Source organism: Leptonychotes weddellii, chromosome 5 (genome assembly GCF_054177405.1).
Source record: "Leptonychotes weddellii isolate Sample4059 chromosome 5, ASM5417740v2, whole genome shotgun sequence".
Taxonomy (NCBI): domain Eukaryota; kingdom Metazoa; phylum Chordata; class Mammalia; order Carnivora; family Phocidae; genus Leptonychotes; species Leptonychotes weddellii.
In genome coordinates, this window is record NC_138373.1 from 156939086 (window position 1) to 156964683 (window position 25598).

Sequence of the window (25598 nt, forward strand, 5' to 3'; positions counted from 1 at the left end):
CTGGGTCTGCCTGGCACCACCTTTCTTCTCTAGTTAAGCAGGAACCTGAGCAAAAGACAACTCATGGGGCACCTGGGTGGCACAGTTGGTTAGGGGTTCGACTCTTGTTTTCAGCTCGGGTCATGATCTTAGGGCTGTGAGATGGAGCCCCACATCAGGCTGTGCTCAGCATAGAGTCTGCTTGAGATTCTCTCCCTCCTGCTTTTGCTCACTCTCTCCCTCTCTCAAATAAATAAATCTTAAAAAAAGCCCCAAAGACAATGGAATTCAGAAGAGACTCCATGGACGGAGACTCAGGTGGGAAAGGCAGGGTCCAATGGACCCAGCATATCCGAGTGCAGTGGAAAGCCAAAGGCTACAGAGGGAGCCCTTTGATAGAAAAGAGGCATTGGGGATGCCAGGACAAGACAAAGGGGATGCAGAGGGTAGGCTGGGCTCTTTCCAAGCTGCTAGATTCCCCCCAGACCCTCTCCCCCACCTCCTGCCCCTTCAATATCCAGCTCCCACTCTCTCAGCTCTTGCCTGGGGCCCATCCCTGGGCTGTGTAAGGCTGGGGGACATCACATAATGGAGACCCCACCCTGCCTTTTAGAGGCTCACAGTCTCATGGGGAGCTGGACTCAGGAGCAGAAGTGGAGAGGGACCACAACAGCATGGGGTGATTGGTGTGGATGGCGTGAAACCAGAGACACGGGAGTCCAGATGCCAGCCAGCATAGAAGGCTTCTTGGCATACTTCTTGGCATAGATCCTGGGCCCGTGATGGCTGCCCCCTGGACAGCTCTCCACCCAACCTGCCCCAAATAAATAGCTCATTATTGTCCCTGAAAATGGTGCTCTCCCTCTGGAGTTCAGACCTTCCCAGAGCAGACTGTATGGGGCATCCCAGCCTCCTCCTTCCCACATCCTCTTACAACCACCAGTCCCAGATACCTAGAGCAACGGCTTCATGACACTGTGTCCTGAACGGAGCCCCTCATTTCACACTCCAGGCCACGAGGTGGGTATTATTTATACCTGGTTCACAGTCCAAGGTTCAAGTGAGGTCGATCTCAAGCTGCCGCTGATTGACCTATTCACCAGTCAGTCCTCCGTGTCGCTCAGATCCGGAATCTTGTTCCAACGTGTGCATTCTCCCATGCGGACTCCATCACCTCGCCACCGGACCTGCGCACCCCTTCAACCCGCCCCCCGGCCCCCCCATCTTGCCCTCAGAACAAATCCAGGTCCCCAGCGGCTCTAAAGCCCAGGGCAAGCTTCTGCCACACCTCCGGCCATGCTCAGGCCCTCATCACTGTCCCCCGCCACCACTCAGCTTCTCCTGCTGCAAGGGCACAAACCGGCGTCACCCTGTGCGCTGGTCCGGGCAGGGTCCGGGTCTTCTTACTGTATTGGCAACGGGTGCGTACTGCTTTACAAAGCAGACAGGTGCACTTATTTCGTTTGGTCTTCCCATCAACATCTACGCTAAGAATTGAAGCCTCTGTATTTACAGATAAAAAGCTGGGGTCGGAACTTCGTCCCTTGGCACGCGCAGCTACCCTGAGGCCGAGATGCCAGAACACAGCACGGCGCCGCAAGTAAGCCCCCCGAGGGCCTCTGCTGACCCACCGCGGGCGCGGGGCGGAGCCCGGGCTTGCTCAGCCCACCTGCGCGCGGAGGCCGTGCGCACGGGCGCCGCGCTCCTCCTCCAGGCGGCTCCGCCCCCAGCCCCCAGGATGCACCGGGCGCGGCGACGTTGCGGAGCGCCTTCAAACCGGCCAATCGGCGGCCGCGCCGCGCCCGCCGCGCCGCGTTTAAATCCCAGGCCGGGGTGGGGCCGCCGGGTGTCGCCGTTGCTCGGGTGAGGGCCGCGGTGGTTCGGCCGGGGTCCACTCGCGCGTAAGGTGGGGGCTGTCCCGAGCGCGGGGAATTCCGTTGTGCTCGACCGCGGAGGATAGTCCTGATCAGGCCCCCGGAGCTCCTGGCCTGTGGGCGCGCGTTCTCGGGCGGTGCGGCGCGGGGTGTCTCGGCTGCACCTCCCGTGGCCTCCGGCCGCCATTCCCCTCCCTGACCTGGCCGCGGCCGCCCGCTCCCTCTGCCCCCGTCGGCACCGGGGAGTGACGGAGCCGGGGGGCCTGGGCCCCGACACCTGCTTACCTGCTGACCCCGTCCTCTCCGCAGACTCCCTGGCAGCCCTCGCCGTGGAAGGAGGACGCGCCTTCAGTCAGCCGGCCAGCCAGCCAGGAGAAGCAGAGATGGATGTTCCCAAGGAGAATGGTACGTCCTTGTCGCTGCAGCGCCGTGGTTCAGGGAGCTCGGTGAAGATGTAGGTCGAGTTAATGCTTCTGTGAGAACTTAGTCCTGTATTTATTCCGCTCACCCTGTGCCAGTGAAGCTCATGGTCCCTGTCTTCAAGGGGCTTGCATCCATCCAGCGTCTTTAGTTTTCGGTTTTCTGCCTCCCATTCCCCCCAGCTTCAGATTTCCATCATAGCAGGGATTCTTTCCAGTCCGACTTGCTGTGTATACCCAGTGCCGGGGACACTGCCTGGCACTTTGTAGGCACTCAGATACTGGTGGGATCGAATTTGATGTTTCCTCTTTTATTCATTGCTGGTTTCTGTTTTCTAAGGTTTGTTTAGAAGCTTTGTGACTTTCCTGTCTTGTTCTGTCCCTGTCTGGCTTGAGCGTCGGGGTGAGAATACAGCCTCAGGAGATGAGTGAAGGGCCATACCTTCTTATTTTTCTCCTAAAGCGTGTTGACATCCTTGTATCCTTTGCTCCTCACAACATCCATGTGAGGCCGGTGGACTGGGTATCCTTGACAGTCCATTCTGCTAAAACGGTCCTAGGGACTTTGCCGGTTTCATCACTTCTTCCTTGAATCTAGAAAGGTATTTGCCGCTGCACCCCTTTCTCCTTCCTGCCTGTGTCCTCACTTTCAAATACCAGTCCCTTCCATGTGCATGCAGAATTCCCACTGGCTGCTCTTGAGGACTTCACCCCTCTGTCACACCCCCAACCCCCCTTCGTAGCCTTACTTTGTGCCTGTCCATTTGCTCATGCTCATCATTGACATACAAATAGAAATCCTTCCACCTCTCTGGCTGGTTTTTCCATCTCTTTGCAGGCTCCTCTTCCTCTGTTGTCTTCTGAAGCTAATCTTACCCAGGACTTGGTCTAGGGTCTCTTTGTATCCCCCATACCCCAGGGGCCCTCAGATGTTCCCATGGTTTTAAACTCAATCTGCTTTGTAGTGGTGCCCACATTTTGTCTCGAGCACAGTCTTTCCCCAGAGCTCTGGATTCCTATATCCACCTGCCTCTTTGGCATCTTCACCTGAATGTCTTGCACTTCAAACTCAATGTGCTCCCCCTCCCACCCCATTCTTAGCCTGCTCTTTGTTCTCTCATGGAAGTAAATGGCCCCTCCATTTACCTAGCTGTCTAAGTTGTGAAGCAGCCAGGTTCATTCAATCATCCTTTACTGCTATTTCCACCTTCAGAATATATTTGGATCCATCTATCTCTTTCCAGCTCCACCCAGATGCCACCACCTTTTGCCTCAGCCCCATTAGCTCACCTCCACCTCCTTGTGCATTTTTCACTTTGGCCAATGTGTGCATTTGTGATTTCAATAGACACTGTTTTTTCCTTTCTGATACAGTCTACACAGCAGCCAGGGTAACCTTTTAAAAACACAAGTTAGATCGTAACCCTTGTGCTTAAAACCTTCCATAGCTTTCTGTAGCACTTTGGATAAAATAGAAGCTCCTTGCCATGGCTTGCAGACCCTCCAGGATCTGACCCTACCTGTTTCCACTTCCCTCAGCCTCTCCCTCAGCCACCCAGCTGCCCCTCCAAAGGCCACCAATGTCTTTGGTCTCTTTGATCTTCCAGACCTGATCTGTGCAAGAGCAAACCGTATGTGTACATTGTCAGCTGATTGCCCCTTTTTTTAATAGCAGATGGAACCCTTTGCTGCATCTTGCTTTTGGCACCAATTTATCTTGATGATCTTTGTATATCAACGCATGCACTATTGCTGTTCTCTTTCTTTTTTTTTTTTAAGATTTTATTTATTTATTTGACAGAGAGAGAGCACAAGCAGAAAGAGCGGCAGGCAGAGGGAGAGGGAGAAGCAGACTCCCCGCTGAGCAGGGAGCCCGATGTGGGGCTCTATCCCAGGACCCTGGGGTCATGACCTGAGCCGAAGGCAGACGCTTAACCGACTGAGCCACCCAGGCGCCCCTGCTGTTCTCTTTTGTACCTAGGTAGTGGTCCATCTTGGGGGGGGGGGTGGAGGGAGAGGGGGGCTGTAATTTCTCCCATCTGCTGTGGGTGCACGTTCGTTTGTGTCCAGTGTCTTGCTTTTTCAGATGCTGCTGAAGCGAGCATCACTGTGACTGTGGGATGTCCGCACACAGTCTTCCTGCTGGGCGGGACGACACGTGCACCTCTTATTTTGTAGGTGCTGCCAGGCCACCTGGTGATGCCTTCCTGAGCGCTATGTGAATTTTCTTGTTCCCCACAGCCTCGAGCATGTTTTAGCAAACTCTGTGATTTTTGACAACCTCATAGGTGAAAAGTGGAATCTCGGGGTTATTTTTGTTTTGTTTTATTTTATCAGTTATTTTATCTGTTCCTGTCATTTGTCAGTTCTTCCATTACATCATTGGTTGTCTTCTTAGCAGTTTGTAGGCAATGTTAATAAATGAGCCCTTTGAGGGGTGCCTGGGTGGCTCAGTGGTTAAGCATCTGCCTTCAGCTCAGGTCATGGTCCCAGGGTCCTGGGATCGAGCCCCGCATCAGGCTCCCTGCTCAGCCAGGAGCTGCTTCTCCCTCTCTCACTCCCCCTGCTTGTGTTCCCTCTCTCGCTGTGTCTCTCTCTGTCAAATAAATAAAATCTTTAAAAAAAAAAAAAAATGAGCCCTTTGAGATGTGAGCTGCGAATACTTTTTCCCCTGCTTATTGTTTCTTTAACTTTGCTCATGGTGATTGTTGCCATGCGGATTTAAAATGTTTTTTTACATACTGTACTATTAGTCTTTTATGGCTTCCAGTTTGGTCTCACAGTTAAACCTCTTGTCTCCAGGTTATAAAATAATTTCTTCATGGTTTCTTCTTGTTCCTTTTTTCTTTTTTTAAGATTTATTTATGTATTTTGAGGGAGAGAGAGAGAGCACGCACGAAAGCGTGCGCATGAATGAGGGGAGAGGGAGGGAGCGAGAGAATCTCAAGCAGACTCCGCATGCATTGAGCGTGGAGCCCGATGTGGGACTCAAGCTCACAACCCTGAGATCACAACCTGAGCTGAAATCAAAAGTCAGTCGCTCAACCCACTGAGCCACACAGGCGCCCCTTCTTTTTCCTTTTATATGTATTTTCCTTTTTGAATACACCATTTCCCCCTTTAATTTGATGTGCTACTTTTACATTATACTAAGTTTTCTTTATATCTGTCTTGCGTATTTGTTAGGTTTATTCACGGGTATTTAGTGGTTTTTGTTGCTATTGTAACAAGGTCTTTTTTTCCATCATATCTTCAAACTGTTCTTTGTAGATATGAATGCCATCGATTACTGTGTGATAATTTTGTCCTCAGGCACGTGCTTTTATCCTTTCACTACTTGTAACAGTATTTATTTGATTTTCTTGTGTCTGTAATCATAGCATCTGTGCACTGTGATACTTTTACCTCCAGATCCTTTCCTTTGTCTGATTGTATTGGTTAGTGTACCCAGAACAGTGTCCAGGCTTGTCGTGAGAGCAGACATCATGGCCATGTGCCCGGCTTTCATGAAATTTCCTCTTTAGATTTCCATTAAGCCTCATGCTAGTTTGCGAGTTAATTTACATATAGGTGGTAGTTTTGGTGCTGTTTATCAATATTTCCACTGTTTTTTTCCCTCTTTTCTACTTTTTTTTTTTCCTCTTGAGTATACATGGTATAATTGTACTTGTCTGCCCACTTAAAGTTGGATTCGGCTCAAGTGACTTGCAAGGTGGCCAGTGAAATGGGAATGCTGTGATATGTGTCACTTCTAGGTCTTTAAGAACTAGTATGGAATTTGCTGTTTCCCCTTTCTCTAGCACAAAGGCCAGGCTCCATCATTCTGTGTTCTGCAGTGAGGAGGATGTGGAGCAGGGCCCAAGCCCCAGCAGATATAGAGTTTGAGTGAGAAATACACCACTTGAGATTCGGGGCTTGTTTGTTACTTCAGCATAAGTTAGCCTGTCCTGACTGATAAAGTATATTTGCTCCTGGCTTTAGAAGGAATGCTTCTGATAGTATCCCATTAAACCTAATTTTGGCTTTTGGCTGGAGAGAGATACTTCCTTGTATGATCAAATGTATCTATTATATATCTGTTGCTTTTTATGAAGAGCTTTTAAGGTCAACAAGGTATTTTGCATTTTTTCATTTGTCTTATTAGCATAGATGGACATGATGTAGGGCTTTCCTTTTAGATCTAGTAATATAACAATCGTGTTACTAGATTGTGTAAAATTAAACCATCCTACAGTCCTGAAGTCCTGAAACAAACTTCACCTAGTCATGATATATTCTTTTTCTTTTAATGTGTTGGTGGATTCTGTTACCTAATATTCCTATTTAGAATTTGTATGTTATGAGCCTGGTCTGTAGCTTTCTTTACTGAGCTACCTCTAGAGCTTTGGGGTATGGTTATGCTTGCTTCATACAAGTTAAGTTGAAAGGTTTCTTTTTTCTATCCTGTGGAGCAATCTAAATAATTTTGGAATGATACATTCTTGAAAGACTTGACAGAATTATCTGTCTCTTGTGCTCTTTTGAGGACAATAGCTCTTGAATAAATTTGTGCAGTTATTTTATGATAATTGAACTATTAAGATTTTTTTCCCTCTCTTCTGGAGTCCGTTTTATAAATAAATCCACTTAAGTAATTTAAATACAAAAAATAGTGTTTTCTAGAAAATTAGGCATTTCAGCCAAGTTCTTAGGTTTATGGGCATGGAGTTGAGCAGGCTGGCTTATGAATCTTTTAATTTCCTCTCTCTCTGGTTATTTCTTTTTATTTCATTTGTGCATTTGTGCTTTTACCTTTTCCTTGATTGGGTAATTAAGAATAATTGAAGTGACTAATTAGGACCTAATTAGGATATTAGTATATTTTAAATTTTTATAATTTTAATAAGCATGCTGCATTGTTTTGTAGGATCAAATAAGAAGTGATTTGCAAAAGTGCTGTATAAACTTGATAGTATGGAAATACCCGCTCAGCGCATTTCGATAATTATTTGCTAAGTGTCCAGGCCCTTAGCTGGGTGTAAGGGAATTTGTGAGAGCATTAGACATTTTCTGGCTTGGAGGAGCTTACAATCTAGTTGGAGCCCAGAAGGGTAAAGGGACATTACAGAACAGCAAGGCAGTAGAGTGACAGAGGTCAGGTCTAGGTGATGTGGGGAGGCCCTAGGGAGGAATGGGGGTGGATGGGGTGTGAGAGCTGGGGGGGAAGCAGTTGCCCAGGAAAGAGATCCACTAACCTGGAGCCTGAGGTTTGTTAGAGGGAGTCAGGCTTACAGGCCGGGCTGGTGAAGGAACTATATGGTGAAAGTGTGGATGGGGGGTACAAAACGCAGTTTCATCTGGGGTTTCAAGGTGGGCTCTAAGAAGAGATGGTCGTCAGCAAATACGGATGGAGTCCCAATGGTGCATTTGAATAATACTGAATTTGTTTTTGAAAGAAGAGTAGGTGTTACGTAGTTTGTAAGCAAGGAATTTTTTTTTTTTAAGATTTTATTTATTTATTTGACAGAGAGAGACACAGCAAGAGAGGGAACACAAGCAGGGGGAGTGGGAGAGGGAGAAGCAGGCTCCCTGCCAAGCAGGGACCCTGACACAGGGTTCGACATGTGGCTCGATCCCCGGACCTGGGGATCATGACCCGAGCCGAAGGCAGACGCCTAACGACTGAGCCACCCAGGTGCCCCTATAAGTAAGGAATTTAATTCTGGGGGACCTGAAGCAGATGGTCTTTTGGAAATGGTCTATATCTTATCTAGCCTTGAAAAACTAGTTGAATGACTTGGTGAATGCATTTTAGATTATATCTTAAAGGTAAGGACTTGAACTTTTGGGTCAGCTTAGCAAACACAGAATTGCTGATGCTTTTTTAAAAAGAAAACAAAAAAATTTGATAATCTAGAGCCCTCTATGATAATGTGACTGTTAAAATAATGATAAGGTACACTTTGGAGAGTGAAATATTGTCATTGTTTTTATAGCTATAGGGACTGGTGATGTTTTCTCTTTGTCAGCTCCAACCCTCAAATAATGCTGGACTTTTTCCCCCCAGACATTCTTCTCTTAGCTGATGAAAAATTTGACTTCGATCTTTCATTGTCCTCTTCAAGGTAAACAGATGAGTTTTCTTCCCTTGCCTTGGGTTTAATCACATTCAGTAAAGTCTTTCATTTAAATGCCATTGTCATTAATAATCCTTTTATTTAAAACAGTGCAAATGAAGATGATGAAGTCTTCTTTGGACCCGTTGGGCATAAAGAAAGATGCGTTGCTGCCAGCTTGGAATTAAATCATCACATTCCCGAAGAGCGTCTTTTGCCAGCCTCGGAAAGTCACTTCACCTGGAGTCCTCTCCCTGGGGAAAAATTCGTGGAAGTGTATAAAGAAGCTCACTTATTGGCCTTTCAGATAGAAAGCAAGAGCAAAAACAAGGCCGCCCAAGATGTCACAGCTGAAGACCTTTGGAGCCAGGGCGTGGAAAGATTTATACAGGAATCAAAATTAAAAATAAGCCTATTTGAGAAAGAAAAGGAAATGAAAAAAAGCCCCAAGTCACTTAAGAGGGAGACCTATTACCTGTCAGACAGCCCCTTGAGGGACCCGCCACTTCAGGGAACCCAGACACCCTCGGGCCTGGTCCTGCCAAGCGCTCCCGCCCAGACACAGGGGTGGCCACACTCACCCCACTCTTCTTTGCCAGTGGAACCAAGTACTGCTCACCCTCCAAAACAGACAGGGACTCAGAAAAAGGTCATCAGCAAATTGGTGCGGCCCCGAGCTTTTTCTGTGAAAGGGAAAAACATTCATGTGGCCACGGAGCAGGTAGACACATGCATGTCCCAGAACATCTGGCTGGAGAGCCAGGTGCCCCCTTGCGTTTTAGCCCATTTGGTTTATGGCCCTAATGGAAACTGTGACGGGAAGAAACTTGGAAATGTAGCTGTGCTGAGGACTCAGAAGTGTAGGAACAGAGAGTCCATGAAGAGCAGGAACAGCATGGAGAGCTGGGTTTGGGGTGGATATGGACGGGGGCGGGGCTGCCTTCCTCTTGTGATGACTTAAAAACACCCCCTCCTAAATGCCATTTGAAATTTTTCCTTTTGCTTTGTTACAACGTTGGATTTTCTACTTATAGGGATTTTGTGTGCATTAACAAGCAACTTCCAAAAATTCCCTCTTGGAACAGCCACTAGTCATCTTCCTTAGCTGTGAATTTGTTTAGATCGCTTTCCTCCTAGGAATTAAATGGATGAGTGTCCTGGGAAGTGGCAGTGGGCAGGCAGGCCTTTGGGGTACGGCTAGCCAACTCTGGTGCACTGGGGCTCCTGGAGGCTTGCGGGGTAGGGCACTCGGGTAGGGAAGGTGTCAGAGGGCGGCTGCTTCCAGGCTTTGCTGCTGCATCTCTGCTCAGGGGAGGAAGCCCTACTTTGAGGAGAGCCAGCGGGTCGGAGCCTGCCGTGTACCGTTTCTCAGTTCCGCTGCTAACCTGGGCCCCAGGCCTCTGCTCTCTGAGCCAGTTACGGAGGAATGGTGCTCTGTGGGGTCAGTGCAAACCACCCAGCAAGGGCCTAGGAGCTCCTTTTCCCTCTACAAGCACAGCTTATGTAGTGCATGACTCCCTGCCCTCAGAACCCAGAGCCGATCCGAGCTCACAGCTTGTCTGCCCCACTGAAGCCTGAACAGGAGATATGCCGGCTGTCTCTTCCCCTAAATAGCTGGGGCCGTTCCTTTAATCATACAAGCTCCCTTTGCTGGAGACCGTTTGGATGTAAATTTCTAAAAGTGACGTGTCTAGAATGAGTGACACGGGTCTTCTGTGTCATATATGGACCCAGGTAGGGATTTCTGTATGTGACACACAGGTGGACTCAGGCAATCAGGAGATGCAGTATTAGTAGATAATAGGACATAGTATAACATGGACGACCCTTGAAAACATGCTTAGTGAAGGCAGCCAGACACAAAAGGTCACATGCTGTATGCTCCCATTTATAGGAGGGGACTGTGATAAGCAAACTGTAGAGAGGGGAGTAGGGTAGTGTCTGTCTAGGCGGGGGGGGGGGGTTGGTGGGGGTGGGAAGTGACTGCTAGTGGCTAGCGGTTTCCTTTAGGGACAACAAGAATGTTCTCGGGTTGATGCTGGTTGTACAACACCGGGAGTATGCTAAAAACCACTGACATGTACACTTTCAAAAGGCGAATTTTATGTTATGTGAGGCATATCAATTTTAAAATGCTGTGAAGGAAAAAGAAAGTTGTTGTTTCAACACTATGACTTTATGAGCTGCTACTGCTTCTTAACAGCTGGCCTTGTCATAAGGGGTTATTTACATAAACGGGTTAGTTCTGTGAATGCCCTTGTATCTAAATATTGTCAGACATGTATTCTTTGACTCTGTTGTCCAAAGAAAAACAGCTTCCAGTACTCTTCCAAGAAGATTTATTACAACTGAGCAGTGTCTCTGCTAGAAGGAATGACCTTTTAATGAGTGATTCCTTTCCATACAGCATTTTAAAATTTTTGTCACTAGACCATTTTCCTCATTATCATCCTTAAATAAGAATCCTGATTGAGGACTAGCTTTAGAGGATCTCTCTCTCCGGTTAATGATCGGTCTTAGTATTATTCTGCTCTGTTTTTAATGAGGAAGCAAACGCCATCATCAGTTTTGTCCATGGTAATTTGGTGCAGGAAGTGAGCTGCTATATTCACTTCAATCTAGTTGATGAATGGAGGAACGTGTATAGCATGGGGAAGAGAGATGGTGCTTCTGTATGTTGTTAAAGACCAGACAGCTCTCACATTTCATCTTAAAATTTTCAGCCTAGGAAAAGGATACCAACCAGTCCTTCCAATATGAAAATCCTCAGGGAAAAGGAATCCCACAGGGATGTGCCCCCTGACAAATCCAGTGCCGCCCGGGAGCTCGCTAGCTTGCCAGCTGGTGGAAGCCACTTGGTCCAAGGCAAGCGATCGCTCCCTGTTGCAAACAAGGTGGGTCTGCCAGGGCTGCAGGCGGGCGTGGCCTGTGAGCAGAGCCAATACAGAGGCAGCGCTGTACACATATAATGTGTCTTCGACTAACATCAAGTTTAGGAAGGTTGAAAATGGGACTGGTGTGAGGCAAGCTCAGTGAGAGGCAGCGCGGCCTGGCCGCGGACTGAGGAACGTCAGCATCTCTGAGCATCTGTGCCTGCCTCGCTCCCTGCTTCCTTCAGACGAGATGGGAAGTCAGTGCTTCGACACTGCGCTCACAGGCAGGGGGACAACCGCCCACAGCTCTATTTCTTTCCTGGCGTCGTGGTTAAACTGAGCTGTGCGTAAGAACCACTGAAGTACTTGTTAAAATTGCCAGAAGCTGGGCCCTGCAGCTCTGGACTCAGTGGGCCGGGGTTGGAGCCCAAAAATCTGCATTTCAGCAAGGTCCCACGTGTTTCTCATGCAGGTTTGAAGACTACACTTGAGCAGTACTGCTTGGCCTTTTCCTTTACATTCAAGATGATTGTTATCAAATTATTAACAATTATTTATAAACCCTATTTTTGCATTAAAAAGTAATGGGTAGATCATGAATTCTGATGACTGGTTTTTTTTTTTTTAACATTTTGTTTCAGTTGGGGCTGAAGAAAACCCTGTTGAAACCCCCTGGTTGTGCTGGAGGTCTTTCAAGGAAGTTCTCTTCCTCTGGGTCCGTTTCGGCTGTGATTTCCAGTGCGTGTGCTTCTCCAGCAGCCGGCAGAGGTAAGGCCAGTGGGGATCTCCACGCCCAGACCCACCCATGCCCAGTGAGGCCAGGCCCCGAGTGCTGATGTCCTTCTGAGACCGTTTTCGCAGAAGCACTTAGACTCCGCAGAAGGTTCTGGAGGGTTTGCTGTGGTGTGGGGCAGGGGCCATGGGGTCAGGGTCCCTGCCCTCACGGCGCTCCCCCTCCTCCGAGGAGAGACTCTCTCAGGCTGGGGGTTTTAGTTTAGGGTGGCCTGCACAGTGCCCGAGCTGATGTATGCTCCCGGTGCTAGCGAACGCACAAGGACGCGGAGACCGGCCCGTGGATGTGTAATCAGACACAGGGTTTAAAAATAGGACTGTTCCAGATCATTTAGGGCATATGACCCTTGTAAACTTGGCATTTATTTAAATCCCCACACCCAAACATGATGAAAACCAGGCTAAGTTGTCATCTTAGCAAGCCGTGGGCGCCATCTAGTGGTAAAGGGAAGAAGCCCTAGCGCGCTGGGGGGAAAGGCCACCTTCCAGTCCCTTCAGGACTCACCCCTCTCGTCCTGTGCTATTTGCTGCGTAGACGTGTGTGGATTTTGTTCACAGAATGTGACAGGTTCACAAAATGTCAATTCTGGAATCAGACTGATGTGATTTGGAGTCCCGACTGCCCGGTGGTGGTGAAGAGACCTGAAGTTGTTTCCGTAACTGGACAGGCGGCGGCATGGTGTCCCCTGCCTTGCTGTCACGGGCTTTAGAAGGAGTGCTCGAAGGGCCTGCCCCGGCGGCTCTGGCGCACGGCCCGTGATCCGGGGGCAGAAAGGGAGTTCTGTCAGATGAGGGGCGGTGAAGTTGTGTGGCTGGCACGTGCAGGGCATCGGCACCATTTTTACTGAGGATCGCTGCAGCGCTAACTCGGAAAGGCTGTGAGACGGACGTTGAGTGGGCCTGACGGGGTGTGTGTGTGTCTTCCTGCGTTGTGCGCAGACGGGCCAGTGTGTGGGGAGGAACGCCGTAAAGCCGGTGTGTATGGTGTGCTGTGGGCTGTGGCGTCAGCCTTTCTCTTCGAGCTTTTCTGTAGGGGGCTTCCCAGGCTGACGTCTTTGTGGGGCATATTGGCACCTGAGTATACTTCTCGCCCGGGTTTATCTTCTTTCTGTTTTAAAGATTTTATTTATTCATTTGACAGAGAGACGCAGCGAGAGAAGGAACACAAGCAGGGGGGAGCGGGAGAGGGAGAAGCAGGCTCCCGCCTGAGCAGGGAGCCCGACGCGGGGCTCGATCCCAGGACCCCGGGATCATGACCTGAGCTGAAGGCAGACGCTTAACCGACTGAGCCACCCAGGCGCCCCTTCTTTCTGTTTTAAATAGTGCCTGTGATTGCTATGACCCAGCCTCCTTGGGATTTGAAGGAACCAACCCGGTTGACTGCGCCTTCTCTCCCTGTCCCCTCCCCACCTCCCTGACTAGAGGGGTGGGGCGTGTGACTACACTGTCCATTCCTGGCTGCTCAGCCAGGGCAGATGTCTGCTGTTGACAAATCAGGGAAGACGGGAGAGCTTGAATTTACATATATTTACATACATCTTGGTAATGTGTCTAGAATTCGTACCGTAGAACACACTCAGCTGAGCCATGAGCAACCAAGCTTGTCCTGTGTTTGAGGACATGACCTGACGGGCGGACAGAATGTTGCTCACAGGTCCTGTTTCATCATATGCAAATCATCATGATCGAAATAAATAATTTTCCTCACTTGAAAACTTTTTAAGTGTTTGCTAAGTAACTTCATAATTTAAAAATGACATCAGCTTGAGTGATAGCCAGATTTTGTGTCTTCTCTTCCAGCTAGATCCAGTGAACCTGCAAGTGTTCCCGCGGGCAGTTCCCTGCCTCCGCAGGCAGGCCCTTCGGGTGCCCCCTGCAAGCAGAGCAAGTGGGCCGCGGTGGCTGAGGTGAAGGCGGAGTCTGCCAAGGCGCCCACCCCAGGAGCTCTCGTCCAAGCCCGGACACCGGAACAGGGAGGCCCGGGGCCGAGCTCCGGCTCCACCTGGTCCCAGCCCTCTCAGTTGAATACAGCTGGGAGTATGAGAAGGCGTGACTCCTACCTACTCTGCAGGACACAGGCTGTGCCCACCCCTACAAGTCAATTTAAGATCCCCAAATTTGCTACTGGTAAGGAGTGGGTCATTTTTCATGGTTTTAAAATATTGAACAGATTCTATATAATGTTTTTGGCTTTCTTTTTTCTTTTTTTTCTGAAGACTTTATTTGAGAAAGAATGAGAGAGAGAGCGAGCATGAGTGGGGGAGGGTCAGAGGGAGAAGACTCCCTGCTGAGCAGAGACTCCAGGATCATGACCATGGCAGTCACCTAACCCAACTGAGCCACCCAGGCACCCAGCTTTCTTTTTCCTTTTTTTCTTTTTTTAAAGATTTTATTTATTTGACACAGAGAGAGAGAGAGAGAGAGCACAAGCAGGGGGAGTAGCAGGCAGAGGCAGAGGGAGAAGCAGGCTCCCCACAGAGCAAGGGGAGCCCAATGTGGGACTCGACCCCAGGACTCCGGGATCATGACCTGAGCCAAAGGCAGTTACCTAACCAACTGAGCCACCCAGGCGCCCCAGCTTTCTTTTTTCTTAAAGCACTTTAAATGCGTTGTTCTAGCATCTTCTAGCTTGCACCATTTCAGATGAGAACTTGGTGGCATTCTTGTCTCACAGTCACTCCCCTTTGTCCCATCACTGCTCCTGCGCTGCTCTCGGAAATTCCTCTTTCTTATTCGTTTCAGCATTTTGATTATTATGAATTTCGAGGTGGCTTTCTTTGGGTTCATCCTTCTTGGGAATTCTTGAGCTGCTTTGATCTATGGATTGATATTTGTATTAACTCTGGGAAAAAAACTTTGCTGTTCTTTCTTCAGATTCTTTTTCTTGCTTCCCTTCATTTCCTGGGACTCTAATTACAAGTATTACAGACCTCTCGATGTGGTCTGTAGGTCACGGAGGCCCTGGGTTTCCCCACCTGTTCTTGTGTTTCAGTTGGGACGTTTCAAGATCATGTCTTCGCATTCACATCTTTCTCAGCAGTGTGTCTAATCTGCGATTAAGCCCATCCAGTTAATTTTTTGTTTCTGATATTATAATTTCCTCATCTTTGTCCTAACAGTGTTTGTTTAAATTCTTTTTTTTTTTTAAGATTTTATTTTATTTATTTGACAGAGGGAAAGACAGCGAGAGAGGGAACACAAGCAGGGGGAGTGGGAGAGGGAGAAGCCGGCCTCCAGCAGAACAGGGAGCCCGGTGCGGGGCTCGATCCCAGGACCCTGGGATCATGACCTGAGCCGAAGGGAGACGCTTAACGACTGAGCCACCCAGGCACCCCATTGTGTTTGTTTAAATTCTTGAACATATTTATGATGGTTGTTTTAAACTGTTTCTTCTAATGCCATCTTCCCTGTCACTTTGGGGTCCATTTCTAGCCACTAAGTTTTTTTCTGGTGATGGTCACATTTTCCTGCTTCTTCCCATGTTTAATAATTGTTGATCATCTCTTAGATGGTGTAAGTTCAGAATTTTTGAATATCTGGGTTTTGTTATCCTGCTTTAAGGAGCTGAATCTTGCCCTGGAAGGCATTTAAATTGTGGGTCAACTTGATCCTTCAGAGGATTCTTTATAAGCTTTGATGGGGCAGGTCTTAAGTAGCCGTTTACCCTGGGGACCGGGCAGCCCTGCTACGAACACGTGGCCTGTCTGAGTCCCTGCCAAACGTGCTGTGTGCTCCCGAGGTTTCCGCCCTGGCCAAAAGGACGTGGCAGTCCCCCAGCCCTGTGTGAGCGGTGGCAGTTGCCCCCGGTGGCTGTCTTTGCCATGGCCTTTCAGAGTCTCACGCTGCATGCATGCTGCTATTTCCTGCGCAGCCAGGGACTCGGGCTCCCTCCCCATTTCTAGAGCTCTTCCTCAGTAGCTCCCACCTGTCTAGGTCTGCCCCCCAAATGCTCGCCCCCCAGCCTCCTCTGATCAGTAAGGCTGCCGGGCTGGTGTGGCCTCTCCTCGTCTGCACCAGCCTGGTGTCTGGCAGGTAGCAGGTGGATGTTTGGTCGAGGTAAATTAATCTCAGAAGTGTGTATAATGTGGAACGTTGCACAGAGCTGACTCAAGGGAGAGGGTAGTTGTAGCCTTTCCTGAGTGGATGTGCTTCCCAGGCAGCTGTTGGAAGTTTCCAGCACCGCCGGCCGGTGCAGGTGGCCTTTACTGCCCCGAAGCCTCCTCTGCCTTGTTCTTAGCCTCTCTTCCTCGTGCTCTAGTATGGCTGCCCCCGCTCCAGCCTTCCCACCGTCAGCAGCGAAGGCGGGGTCGGTGAGGAGGAGCAGGGTGCTTCCCGGAAGCTGCATGTGCCGCTTCCATCTCCGTCCCATCGCTCAGGCCTCAGGCATGTGACTGCGCTCGCCTGCCAGGGATGCAGAGACATGTTGTCTTCCCGCCTCACTACCGTCTCTTACTGAGAAGAGGAGAGTGGCTATTGAACAAATACCAGCAACCTCAGCCAAGTTAGCGAACGAGGTGAGAGGTGAGGTGCTGCCGGCTCGCGTAGCGCCCCGTGACTGAGGAATGGTTCGGAGTAACTCTCCGTGCAGGGGGCACCATGGGACAGGGCTTTAGGCCCTCGACAGCTGCCTCCCCTGAGGGACGAGCAGGCCCTCGTGGTCAAGAATGGAAGCAGGGAGAGCCGTGCAGAAGCCCTGCCGTGATGTGGACTAGAGATCGTGGTGGTGGGAGAGCAGGCGGCAGCGTGGAGAGGGGCCTCCGCAGGCCACCCGGGTGCTGCCTCCCGCCATCGGGGAGGGCTCAAGGAAGAGCAGCCCTGGGGCGGAGCCCACGGGCCCAGTTTGCACCAGTTGAGTTGGAGATGCCACAGGGCTCCGGTGGGGCTGTGTTGAGCAGGCGGTTGAATGTATGAGTTTGGATCCCAAGGGAGAAGCCACACCTGGAGATAGAATGAGGATTCCAGCAGAGAGCTCAGTGTCTTTGCAGAAGCGGCTTCTCCAGGGCGCCCCACGGCACAGGGCGCGGACTGCGTTCAGCAGCGCTTGCTTCCTTTCTTACCGGCTGCCCAAAGCCATGGCTGCCTTTCCTCCGGCTCCATCTGTCGCCGGTCTTGTCCTGTGCCAGTCCCGCTGCCACCCTCTGCCGCCCGTTCCTGCCCTCAGTGGCACCTCCAGCTCCCCCGGAATCGGGCTCTCCTTTCCTCGCAGCGTCAGGGGCAGGGCTGTCTCACGAGCACCTTTCTCATCGGCCCCGCATCAGACTGTTCCCATGAAGTCAGGGCTGGCGAGGCTGCGGGGAGCCACCACGCTGCTCAGAACACCCCGCTCTGCGTGCTCCCTCTGGAACGGGCGTGGTGGTCGTGACACCAGCTGTCGTTGTTGAGGGGACACGGGGACCACATGAACAGGGCCCTGCAGCGGAGCCTTCAGTGTTTGAGGAGAGTCGCCCCTGGTGAAGAGCCCCAGACGGTGGGTTTATCACTTGCCCCACATGTGACTGACTGCACACGCTTCCTCTCCTGCCCCAGGTGAGCCCCCGGACAGCGCGACGCCGATGTCCTGCCGGGCCCAGAGACCGCAGTCCTGCACGTCGGTGGGGAGGTGAGGAGTCACCGCGTCCTTTGATTTTACATCACTCTGAGAAGGAACCTGCTCGTCTCTCCGAGCTTTCTCAAGCATGCGTGGGGTACCCCACAGCCTGGCCCCACTGGCCTGAGCCCTGGTCTGTCAGGGTGTGGCCTGGGCTCCCGAGGGCAAGTGACACTTCCATCCACCTCGCAACAGTCGCAGACTTGCCATCTGCGGTGTAACGTGCCGACTCTCAGGCCTGACCTGGTGGCAGAAACGTCCACCCCCACTGTTGTAAAAGGGGGCTCTCATCTGTGCCATGGGTGCAAACCCTCGGTGTGGTGTCGTTAGTCAGACTTGGTTTTGAATCCCAGCTCCACTGTCCCTGGTCTGTGACCCAGTGCAAGTTCCTGGACAGTCCTGACCTCGTTTCCTCAGCTGTGCAGTGGGGACGGGGCGCACACAGCACAGCAGATACTGCAAACAGTAAGAACACACACGCACGCGCGTGAGGGGCCCAGGCCGGTGACCGTCCTCTCCCTGCCACCCTTTACTGCCATCTGCTGGGGTCAGAGGGCCCTTTCTGACGGCCTGGCCCCAGCACGGCTGTGGGCACTCTGTCCCAGGGCAGGACCCTGTCCCCGCACTGCTCCACTCTGCGCACATCCACTGCGAGCGGAAGCGGAAGTGAGGACGCTCACCCAGGGGAGCAGCGTTTCCAGGGCCTGCGTGCAGCCAGGATGGGAATGCTGCTTTGCACGTGGGTGGGATAGGTGGTAAGACAAGCGATGACTCAGACACCTGAGCGGGGGCCCTAATCCTGGCCCTGCCACAGGCCAGCCTGCGCCATCTGCGAGTCTTTCCTTGACCCTGGACTTTCATTTACTTGAGTGTGAACTTGGGAGGTGCTTCATGGGTTGGGCGGATGCCTCCCCTTACAGCATTAGCCATGCTGTGAGTCTTTCCCTTCACACCCATAGCCAGATGGCCGCGGCCTGCCTCACTTTAGCCCTGTCGCTCGGTCCTCCACCTGTGCAACAGGACAGTAGTTCCTGCCTCCCAGGGTTACTCTGAAGATTACATTTGTTTGCATTTTTATCTGTTCTCACTGGAGTTCAGCAGTAAAGGGAGTAAGGCAGTGGTTCCAGAACTGCAGAGAGTGGCTGCTTGGCTTGAGAGCACCCCACCCTCTTGCCAGTGCCCCTGGAGTGATTCAGTTTTCCAGTTAATGTTAATTAAAGTTTGTTTTCAGACTCTTTCTGAAGCACGTAAAGATTGTCCTTGATGGGTGGTGTGTCACCCGCAGCCCTCCTGTGGGCTGCACGTTGGGACAGCCCCGGCTTGTTTATTTTAAAATAGCAGCTGGCTCCACAGAGATGCGCAGGATTCACTGGCCATCAGAGCCACGTGTATTGCCAAGGTTGGAAGGACAGAGGTGTGAGAAATCAGCAGCAGCTGCCCTGATTTATTCGTGTGTGCTCACGTGTGATTTGGGTGCTCTTACCACTGGGAATGATTGGACAGGCCCGTGAGCCCGGGCTAGGCCCCAGTGTGGGTCTGCATTTCCTTCTGCAAATACCTACCCCATCAGCAGGTGACTTTTAGATGTCCTCTGAACGTCCCACGCAGTGCATTTGCACGGCACCACCTGGAAGGTGCCATCACGTTTGGTAGTGTAGAGAGGCCCCTCGTTGAGGAACCAGAAGCCCGCACGCACCAGGGCCTCCCAGGGGGCTGGGGCAGCCCTTCCTTCCCAGAGCAGACCTCCAACAGGCTTGGCCGGCTTAAATCTTTTATCTTTTATGTTGAAATCACAGGACTTTTTACTTCATTAGCATATTGGCTGAATGGATTTTTTTTTTTTTTTTTTTTTTTAGTCATGTCTGCTGAAGACTCCAATTTTGTTTCTCCAGGGTTGTTGTCCAGAGCACTCCTGCTAGACGCTCATCGGTGGCAGCCCCGCAGAGCCTTGTAAGCAGTACAAGGACCCCCATGAGTACGAAGCACGTGTCAGCCCTGCCCACACCTGCCAGCCGTCGGCTCTCCGGCCTTCCATCCATGACCCCTAAAACCGTGCCCAGAGCTCTGGCTTCGCCTCTGTGTGCGCCTGCTCGGCGGCTTTCTTCTGAGCCGCAGAAAAAGTCTTCAGTGAGGTGAGAGGTAGAGGCTGCAGTAAGTTTGTCTCAGATTCCCAAGACCCCAGGTGATTCTTACACTGGAAAGCCTGCCTGGTCTGGTGGGTGAGTCACTTGTTGGGAACCAGCCCAGCCGAGGTTCATCGCGTCTGCTCAGCAACGGCCACAGGAGTCTCTCAGTGGCCCTCTGAAGCGAGGGAGGGCACTTGGTTGATCCGCCATCATAGTCCCCACTGAGTGTCCTATCCCAGGTGGGCTGCTGAGCTGGGCAGGGTGGGAGAGCGTCTGCCCCAATCCCGTGTCTCTGTGGGCCACGGCCTCTCACTGGGAGGAGCCCTTTGGACAGAGGGCTCTGTAAGGTGCGCTCACATCCAGAGCTCTGGGGTCTGGTGTGGTCTTTGCGACCAGGTCCCTGGGAGAGTCCTGCGGTCGCTGTCAGTCAGAGCTGTCACAGATGGGGCTGGAATGCTGCACTTCACGCCTCCTCCAAAACTAGAATCCTAGCCCAACAAGCTAAGACGGACAGGAGTCCCCTCCTCAGATTTCCCATTTTTCTGTCTGGTAGAGCTGCACCAACGAGGGACACCGACAGCAAGGCTACCTCTAGGCGCAAGGACTCGTCTCCCGATGGGTCCCTTTCCCCTCCGTCAGCTGTACCACAGGCACTTAACTTTTCTCCAGAAAAGACTGGCTTGACTCTTTCAGAAAGTATCAGCACGGAAGTCGTGCTGGATGCAGCCCAGCCACCTGGAGACACACCCACTGGTGAGGTACGTGTGTTACCCTGGACGAGCGGAGCCTGCCCCCGCCACGGGCCGACTCAGCACGGCATTCCCCAGAGTCACTCTCCAGGACTTGGTCCATCGTGCTCGGGGCCTCTGGGGCCAGCCGTGCTGGGTGGGGGGGGGTGAGCACCTCCAGCCTCCAGCAGGCACAGAAGCCACACCCCTCCCCTGTGTCTGACCAGAGAGGGCCAGGGCTCAGAGGACGGGAAGTAGGAAGCAGGGCAGCAGTGGGAGCGTCGGCGGGAGCTCCCGTGTGGGCTGCGGGCCGGAGGACGGTGGATGGGCTGGGGCTGTGTGGAGGCGGCCAGAGAGGAGAGACCTCAGGACGGGCACACGGCCAGCTCCCCGCTAAGGCCCATCCTTCCCTGGGTTTCCTAGGTTTCCTCAGCGTGGTTGACAAAAAGATGCTAGAACTGCTTTTAAGTCTTGTGTTCTTGTCTAGGCTATTCTCGTGGATATCAAACTGGACCAACTGGCCATCACTCCAAAAGCTGAAAGCACAGCCCTCATCGACATCCCTCTCATTGACTTTTGCAATAGTCCAGAAGCACACGTGGCTCTGGGATCTGAGAGTAGACCTCTGATCGACCTGCTGATAAACACTCCAGACATGATCAGAAACACTGCGTCCAAGCCTCCCCAGGAGGTGGGACAGGTGAGGAGCAGCAGGAAGCTCCGTGGAGGCCTCGTCTCGGGTGGGCTCCGTTCTGGGTTTGTTCCTCATCCCAGGGTGCCTCACGGTGACCCTCGAGAGTGGCCAGGGAGGTTTCCAAAGTGACACGGCTCAGGGCACACTCCATTGGTAGCATGAGCTTGGAATTCACCAAGTCCTGCTGTGGGATCCTGCCTGGGAAGCCCAGGGCTCTCTGAGGGTGGCTGTCACATCGCCGCCACTCCAGGGTCCCCCAGTGCCTGTTGTGTGACGAGGGAACTCCGACTTCTTTCGTGTGGCACTTCCTCCATCCAACCTCTTAGACGGGACGGCTGCAGGGTCCCTGTGCCCGAGCGGTGGGTGGTACTGAGCCGTGGCCCAGAGGACTCAAGGGCAGCCGGGTCTTCAGGGAGCCGACGGGCTGCGAGGGGCAACGTGGCCACGCCACTCACCTCCTGTCGCTTCTCTCTTGCAGCTGATAGACTTGGCTTCTCCTCTGATCCAGCTGAGTCCCGAGGCTGACAAGGAAAACATGGATTCTCCACTTCTCAAGTTCTGAGAATACAGTCCTTTGTGTTTCACTCTTTCTAAAAGAACTGTCAGTCCTAAGGTGGTTTTCAACCCTTAGAAATAAATCTAGGAGAAGTCGTTTTGGGGGAAAAAACCAACCCTCAGTGAAGGGCCCATGCCTGGAGGAGGGGGTGCTGCAGGACTGGGGGGTGTTTTGGGCTCCCGAGGCCACTGCTGCCCGTCAGCTCCCCTCTGTGCTGCCCTGAGCACCGGGCTGGAGCATGGAGTTCAGTTGCTCCAGGTGAAGAATTTTGAATCTTTTGTATGTAAAATAGCAAGCGACTATTTTTAAAATTAAGTTTGTATGAAACGTTAAGTATTCTAGATTTAAATTAAATTGTAAAATAAATGAAAATGTATTAAAACACAGCTTGGTTTTTAAGGTTATCTTGATTTTCAAACATGTGTAACTGTTTTTATTACTATCAGATTTAAGTAATCCACACTTTTTTTTTTAAGATTTTATTTATTTGTCAGAGAGAGAGAGAGCACAAGCAGGGGGAGTGGCAGAGGCAGAGGGAGAAGCAGGCTCCCCACTGAGCAGGGCGCCTGACGCAGGACTCAATCCCAGGACCCTGAGATCATAACTTGAGCTAAAGGCAGACGCTTAACCAACTGAGCCACCCAGGCGCCCCCTAATTTAGTATTTTCTAAAACTTAGCTGGCTTGGAAGCCGCTGATCTGTATAGATCCCTCATTTCTATAGTATAGAATTGTACAGAAATGTATAGAAAATTTCTCAGTCCTTGTTCAGTGGGCTCACAGCAGACAGTAGTCATGGGACCTGCTTTTTTGGGCTCCCATCTGGTGTTTCCTGGCCGAGACCAGGAAACCTCGGTCCACAGAGCGCTGAGGGAAGCAAGCCGGGGGCCGTGCTTTGAGCTTTCTCTGGTTAAGGCCTCAAATGGAAAGGTGATTCCTATGCTATCTAGAAAAGGCAAGTGTGCATCCTGGATAGCATTTCACCTGCAGAGGAAAGCTTCACATTTAAAGGCAGGAATGCTTGCGAGTATGAGTGCTGACTCTGGAAGCAGGGGCCTTGCTCAAGGTACACTCCCTGGCCAGGGGAGCAGAGAACCGACTGGAATCACAGAGGCCCACTCCTCCCTCGTCTCTGTTAATGTGGGCAGCAAGAATGTTAGAATCCAATATTAATGCAAGGGTCCTCTGATGTCTGGTGTGGCCCCTCAGTTCACAGGGGGCCTTGCTCAAGGTACACTCCCTGGCCAGGGGAGCAGAGAACCGACTGGAATCACAGAGGCCCACTCCTCCCTCGTCTCTGTTAATGTGGGCAGCAAGAATGTTAGAATCCAATATTAATGCAAGGGTCCTCTGATGTCTGGTGTGGCCCCTCAGTTCACAGGGGAAAACCCCAAACCTGGAATTGAATTGATTCATTCACATGCTATTTACATTTTATTTATTTATTTTTAAGTAATCTCCACACCTAGTGTGGGGCTGGAACTCATGACCCCAAGACCAAGAATCGCACTCTTCTTACTGAGCCAGCCAGGTGCTCTGCATATTGATGGAGACTAATATAGGCAGGCTGCATTGCTCCCAGGGATGCAGTAGGGAGCAAAGCTCATGCATCCCCCCTACCTTCTGGGGGCTTTACAGTTTGGTGGGAGGGAGGGACATTAAACTCTTAGCTAATATACGATCATTAAGTGGGGTTCTGGCCATCCCATCCAAACCAAGGGGATGAGCTGGGCCTTTGGACCTTGGCCTGCTCCCTGGCTCTTCTCATCCAAGGCCCCTCCCCTCCCTTGGGCTGCCTGGGGAGCCACCAGGCTCTTCTTGGGGCTCAGGGGCATCACCCAATCCACAAGCACCCCCAGGCAGGACAGAAGTAATAGGATTTTAATTCTATTAAAAAGACAGATGCTCTGGGGGCGGCTGGGTGGCTCAGTCATTAAGCATCTGACTTCGGCTCAGGTCATGATCCCAGGGTCCTGGGATTGAGCCCCGCATCGGGCTCCCTGCTCAGCGGGAAGCCTGCTTCTCTCTCTCCCTCTCCCACTCCCCCTGCTTGTGTTCCTTCTCTCGCTGTGTCTCTCTCTGTCAAAAAAATAAATAAAATCTTTAAAAAAAAAAAAAAAAAGACATGCCCTGGAGCTCCCTGAGTGCTGGCCATGTTCTCCGCACAGTGTGAGGTGTCTTGGCGGCCACTGGAGGGCCACACTCCCAGGTTTAAGAGGTCTGACTTCACGCCACTTTTACGTATTTCATTAACCTCCTGGGGCACATCTCTGAAATCTGCGTATCTTACATCCCTGTTGGCACATGGCACCGGGGATGTCATTTTCCTTCTCATGGCTGAACCATCCAAAGTAGCTGAAATGCCAGATCTTTAACCGAAAAGCCGCAGAAAGTGTTGCAAACGTTATCATGTTTCCGTCACTGTGGGGGTGGGTTGTAGCATATCTAAACCCAAACCCCTTTGCTTAGGCGGGAAAACTGGACTTCCACCCTAACCTTGTACCAAACTGCCACACCCAGGAAGGGCGTGGTCCTCTAGACTGAGCCAAAACGTCCAGTGGCCTCAACTCGGCCCTTGCCAGAGACTCCACCAAAGGTTCACCCCAAAATTTGCTGTGTCTGCTCATCTCTTCTGGGAAGTGTGAGATGAAATAGATACTCTCGTTGGATGTTTTGTTGGATGATACCTTATTCTTCAGAAAAAGCTGTCATTCCTCTGCTTCCCCACGGGGACCTTGACCGTCCCTTCTGTCAGAGAGCTCACCCTGTACCCGCCCTTGGCACCAGTGGCCACGACTCTCTAGCTGGCAGGTCCTGCTTTTCTTCTCAGAAACGGAGACTTGACCTCCTCGTTTCTCTCCAGACCCTTAAGGCCTTCCCATCCTCAGGGAAATGGCTTGCTTTAATAATTATCCATGTTTAAACATTTAGTCCACTGCCAGTCTACTAAGAGACTGCTAAGGAGCTAGCACAGTTTGAACCCGAGGCTTCAGGGTGTGTGTGTTATTGGGCTGATTCCCATCTATTTGCATCTGCTGAGGCACCTCCTCCCTTGCACTTTCAAACCATGGTCCAAATTCTACATGAAATCAATCTAGTGGAGGGCACCAGCGGTTCTTAAAAATGAAAGAGAACCAAATGGAAAATAACGGAGTACATGGCACGTTGCAAATATAAAAACTGTTTAGAGAGATTTCTTTTTATGCTTTCTATGTGTAGGTTGGTGTGTCCTCTGGGGCACCCTGGAAAATGTGACACTGGGTTTGAAGTGAAGAAAGTTCAGAATCGCTGACTTAAAAGGATGCCTGATTTTGCTTGTGCGGACCACAGCTTCTGGTGTCAGCGCAAATCTCAGTCCTTTGGGGCCCGGGGCACTCCTAATCTGAGTCGTGCCATCCCCTGCCTTGGCACTCCGCACTGACCACCCCTTCCCTCCCCCAGCCCCTCAGCCGGCCGCCTCTGCTCCGTCCAGGTTTCTTATCTGGGCCTCCTCCTTTGCCTTCATCACCTCCTACCTCCCCACTCTCTTTCTTTAGGCCCAGCGAATGTCTCCCGGTTCTGCTGTTCCCCTCCCGCGGAAACGTGCCTGCCCTCGGTCATCTGCCCCGCTGCCCGACGCGTGCGCTCCCGCGCGCGAGCATTCAGGAACAGCCACATCTCCAGTTGGATGATGATGGCCCAAGGCACCTGACCCGCTGCAGCTGACCCGGCAGGCCACTCCCTCCTCCGGGAATATTCCGCAAGACAGAAACATCAAGTCCTCCACCCTCTTTCTCATCCCCCCACATCCATTCCCGCAGGCAAAAGCTACAGAGTTGACCTGAAAACGCACCCCCTCCCCACGTGGCTGTCACGGGCTGCTAACCAGGCTCCCAG

At 51.4% G+C, this 25598-nt stretch overlaps 1 protein-coding gene across 1 annotated transcript; it reads left to right on the forward strand.

Moving 5' to 3' along the window:
- Positions 1–1778: 1778 nt before the first annotated feature.
- On the forward strand, positions 1779–22127 carry GTSE1 (G2 and S-phase expressed 1). Its single transcript, XM_031021548.2, has 12 exons — positions 1779–1885; positions 2163–2258; positions 8319–8376; positions 8479–9088; positions 11091–11261; positions 11882–12008; positions 13833–14159; positions 17559–17631; positions 19512–19751; positions 20299–20503; positions 20961–21173; positions 21646–22127. Exons 2-12 carry the CDS (start codon positions 2237–2239, stop codon positions 21727–21729), a joined length of 2130 nt encoding a protein of 709 aa, XP_030877408.2. The 5' UTR covers positions 1779–1885; positions 2163–2236; the 3' UTR covers positions 21730–22127.
- The last annotated feature ends 3471 nt before the right edge of the window (positions 22128–25598 follow it).

Bases quoted from the DNA above. Each gene is read 5' to 3' on its own strand.
- GTSE1 (XM_031021548.2), top strand. From the start codon at position 2,237: ATGGATGTTCCCAAGGAGAATG. The intron at 14,160-17,558 runs GTAAGGAGTGGG...CTCCTGCCCCAG, and splicing joins GATCCCCAAATTTGCTACTG to GTGAGCCCCCGGACAGCGCG. The intron at 17,632-19,511 runs GTGAGGAGTCAC...TTGTTTCTCCAG, and splicing joins TCCTGCACGTCGGTGGGGAG to GGTTGTTGTCCAGAGCACTC.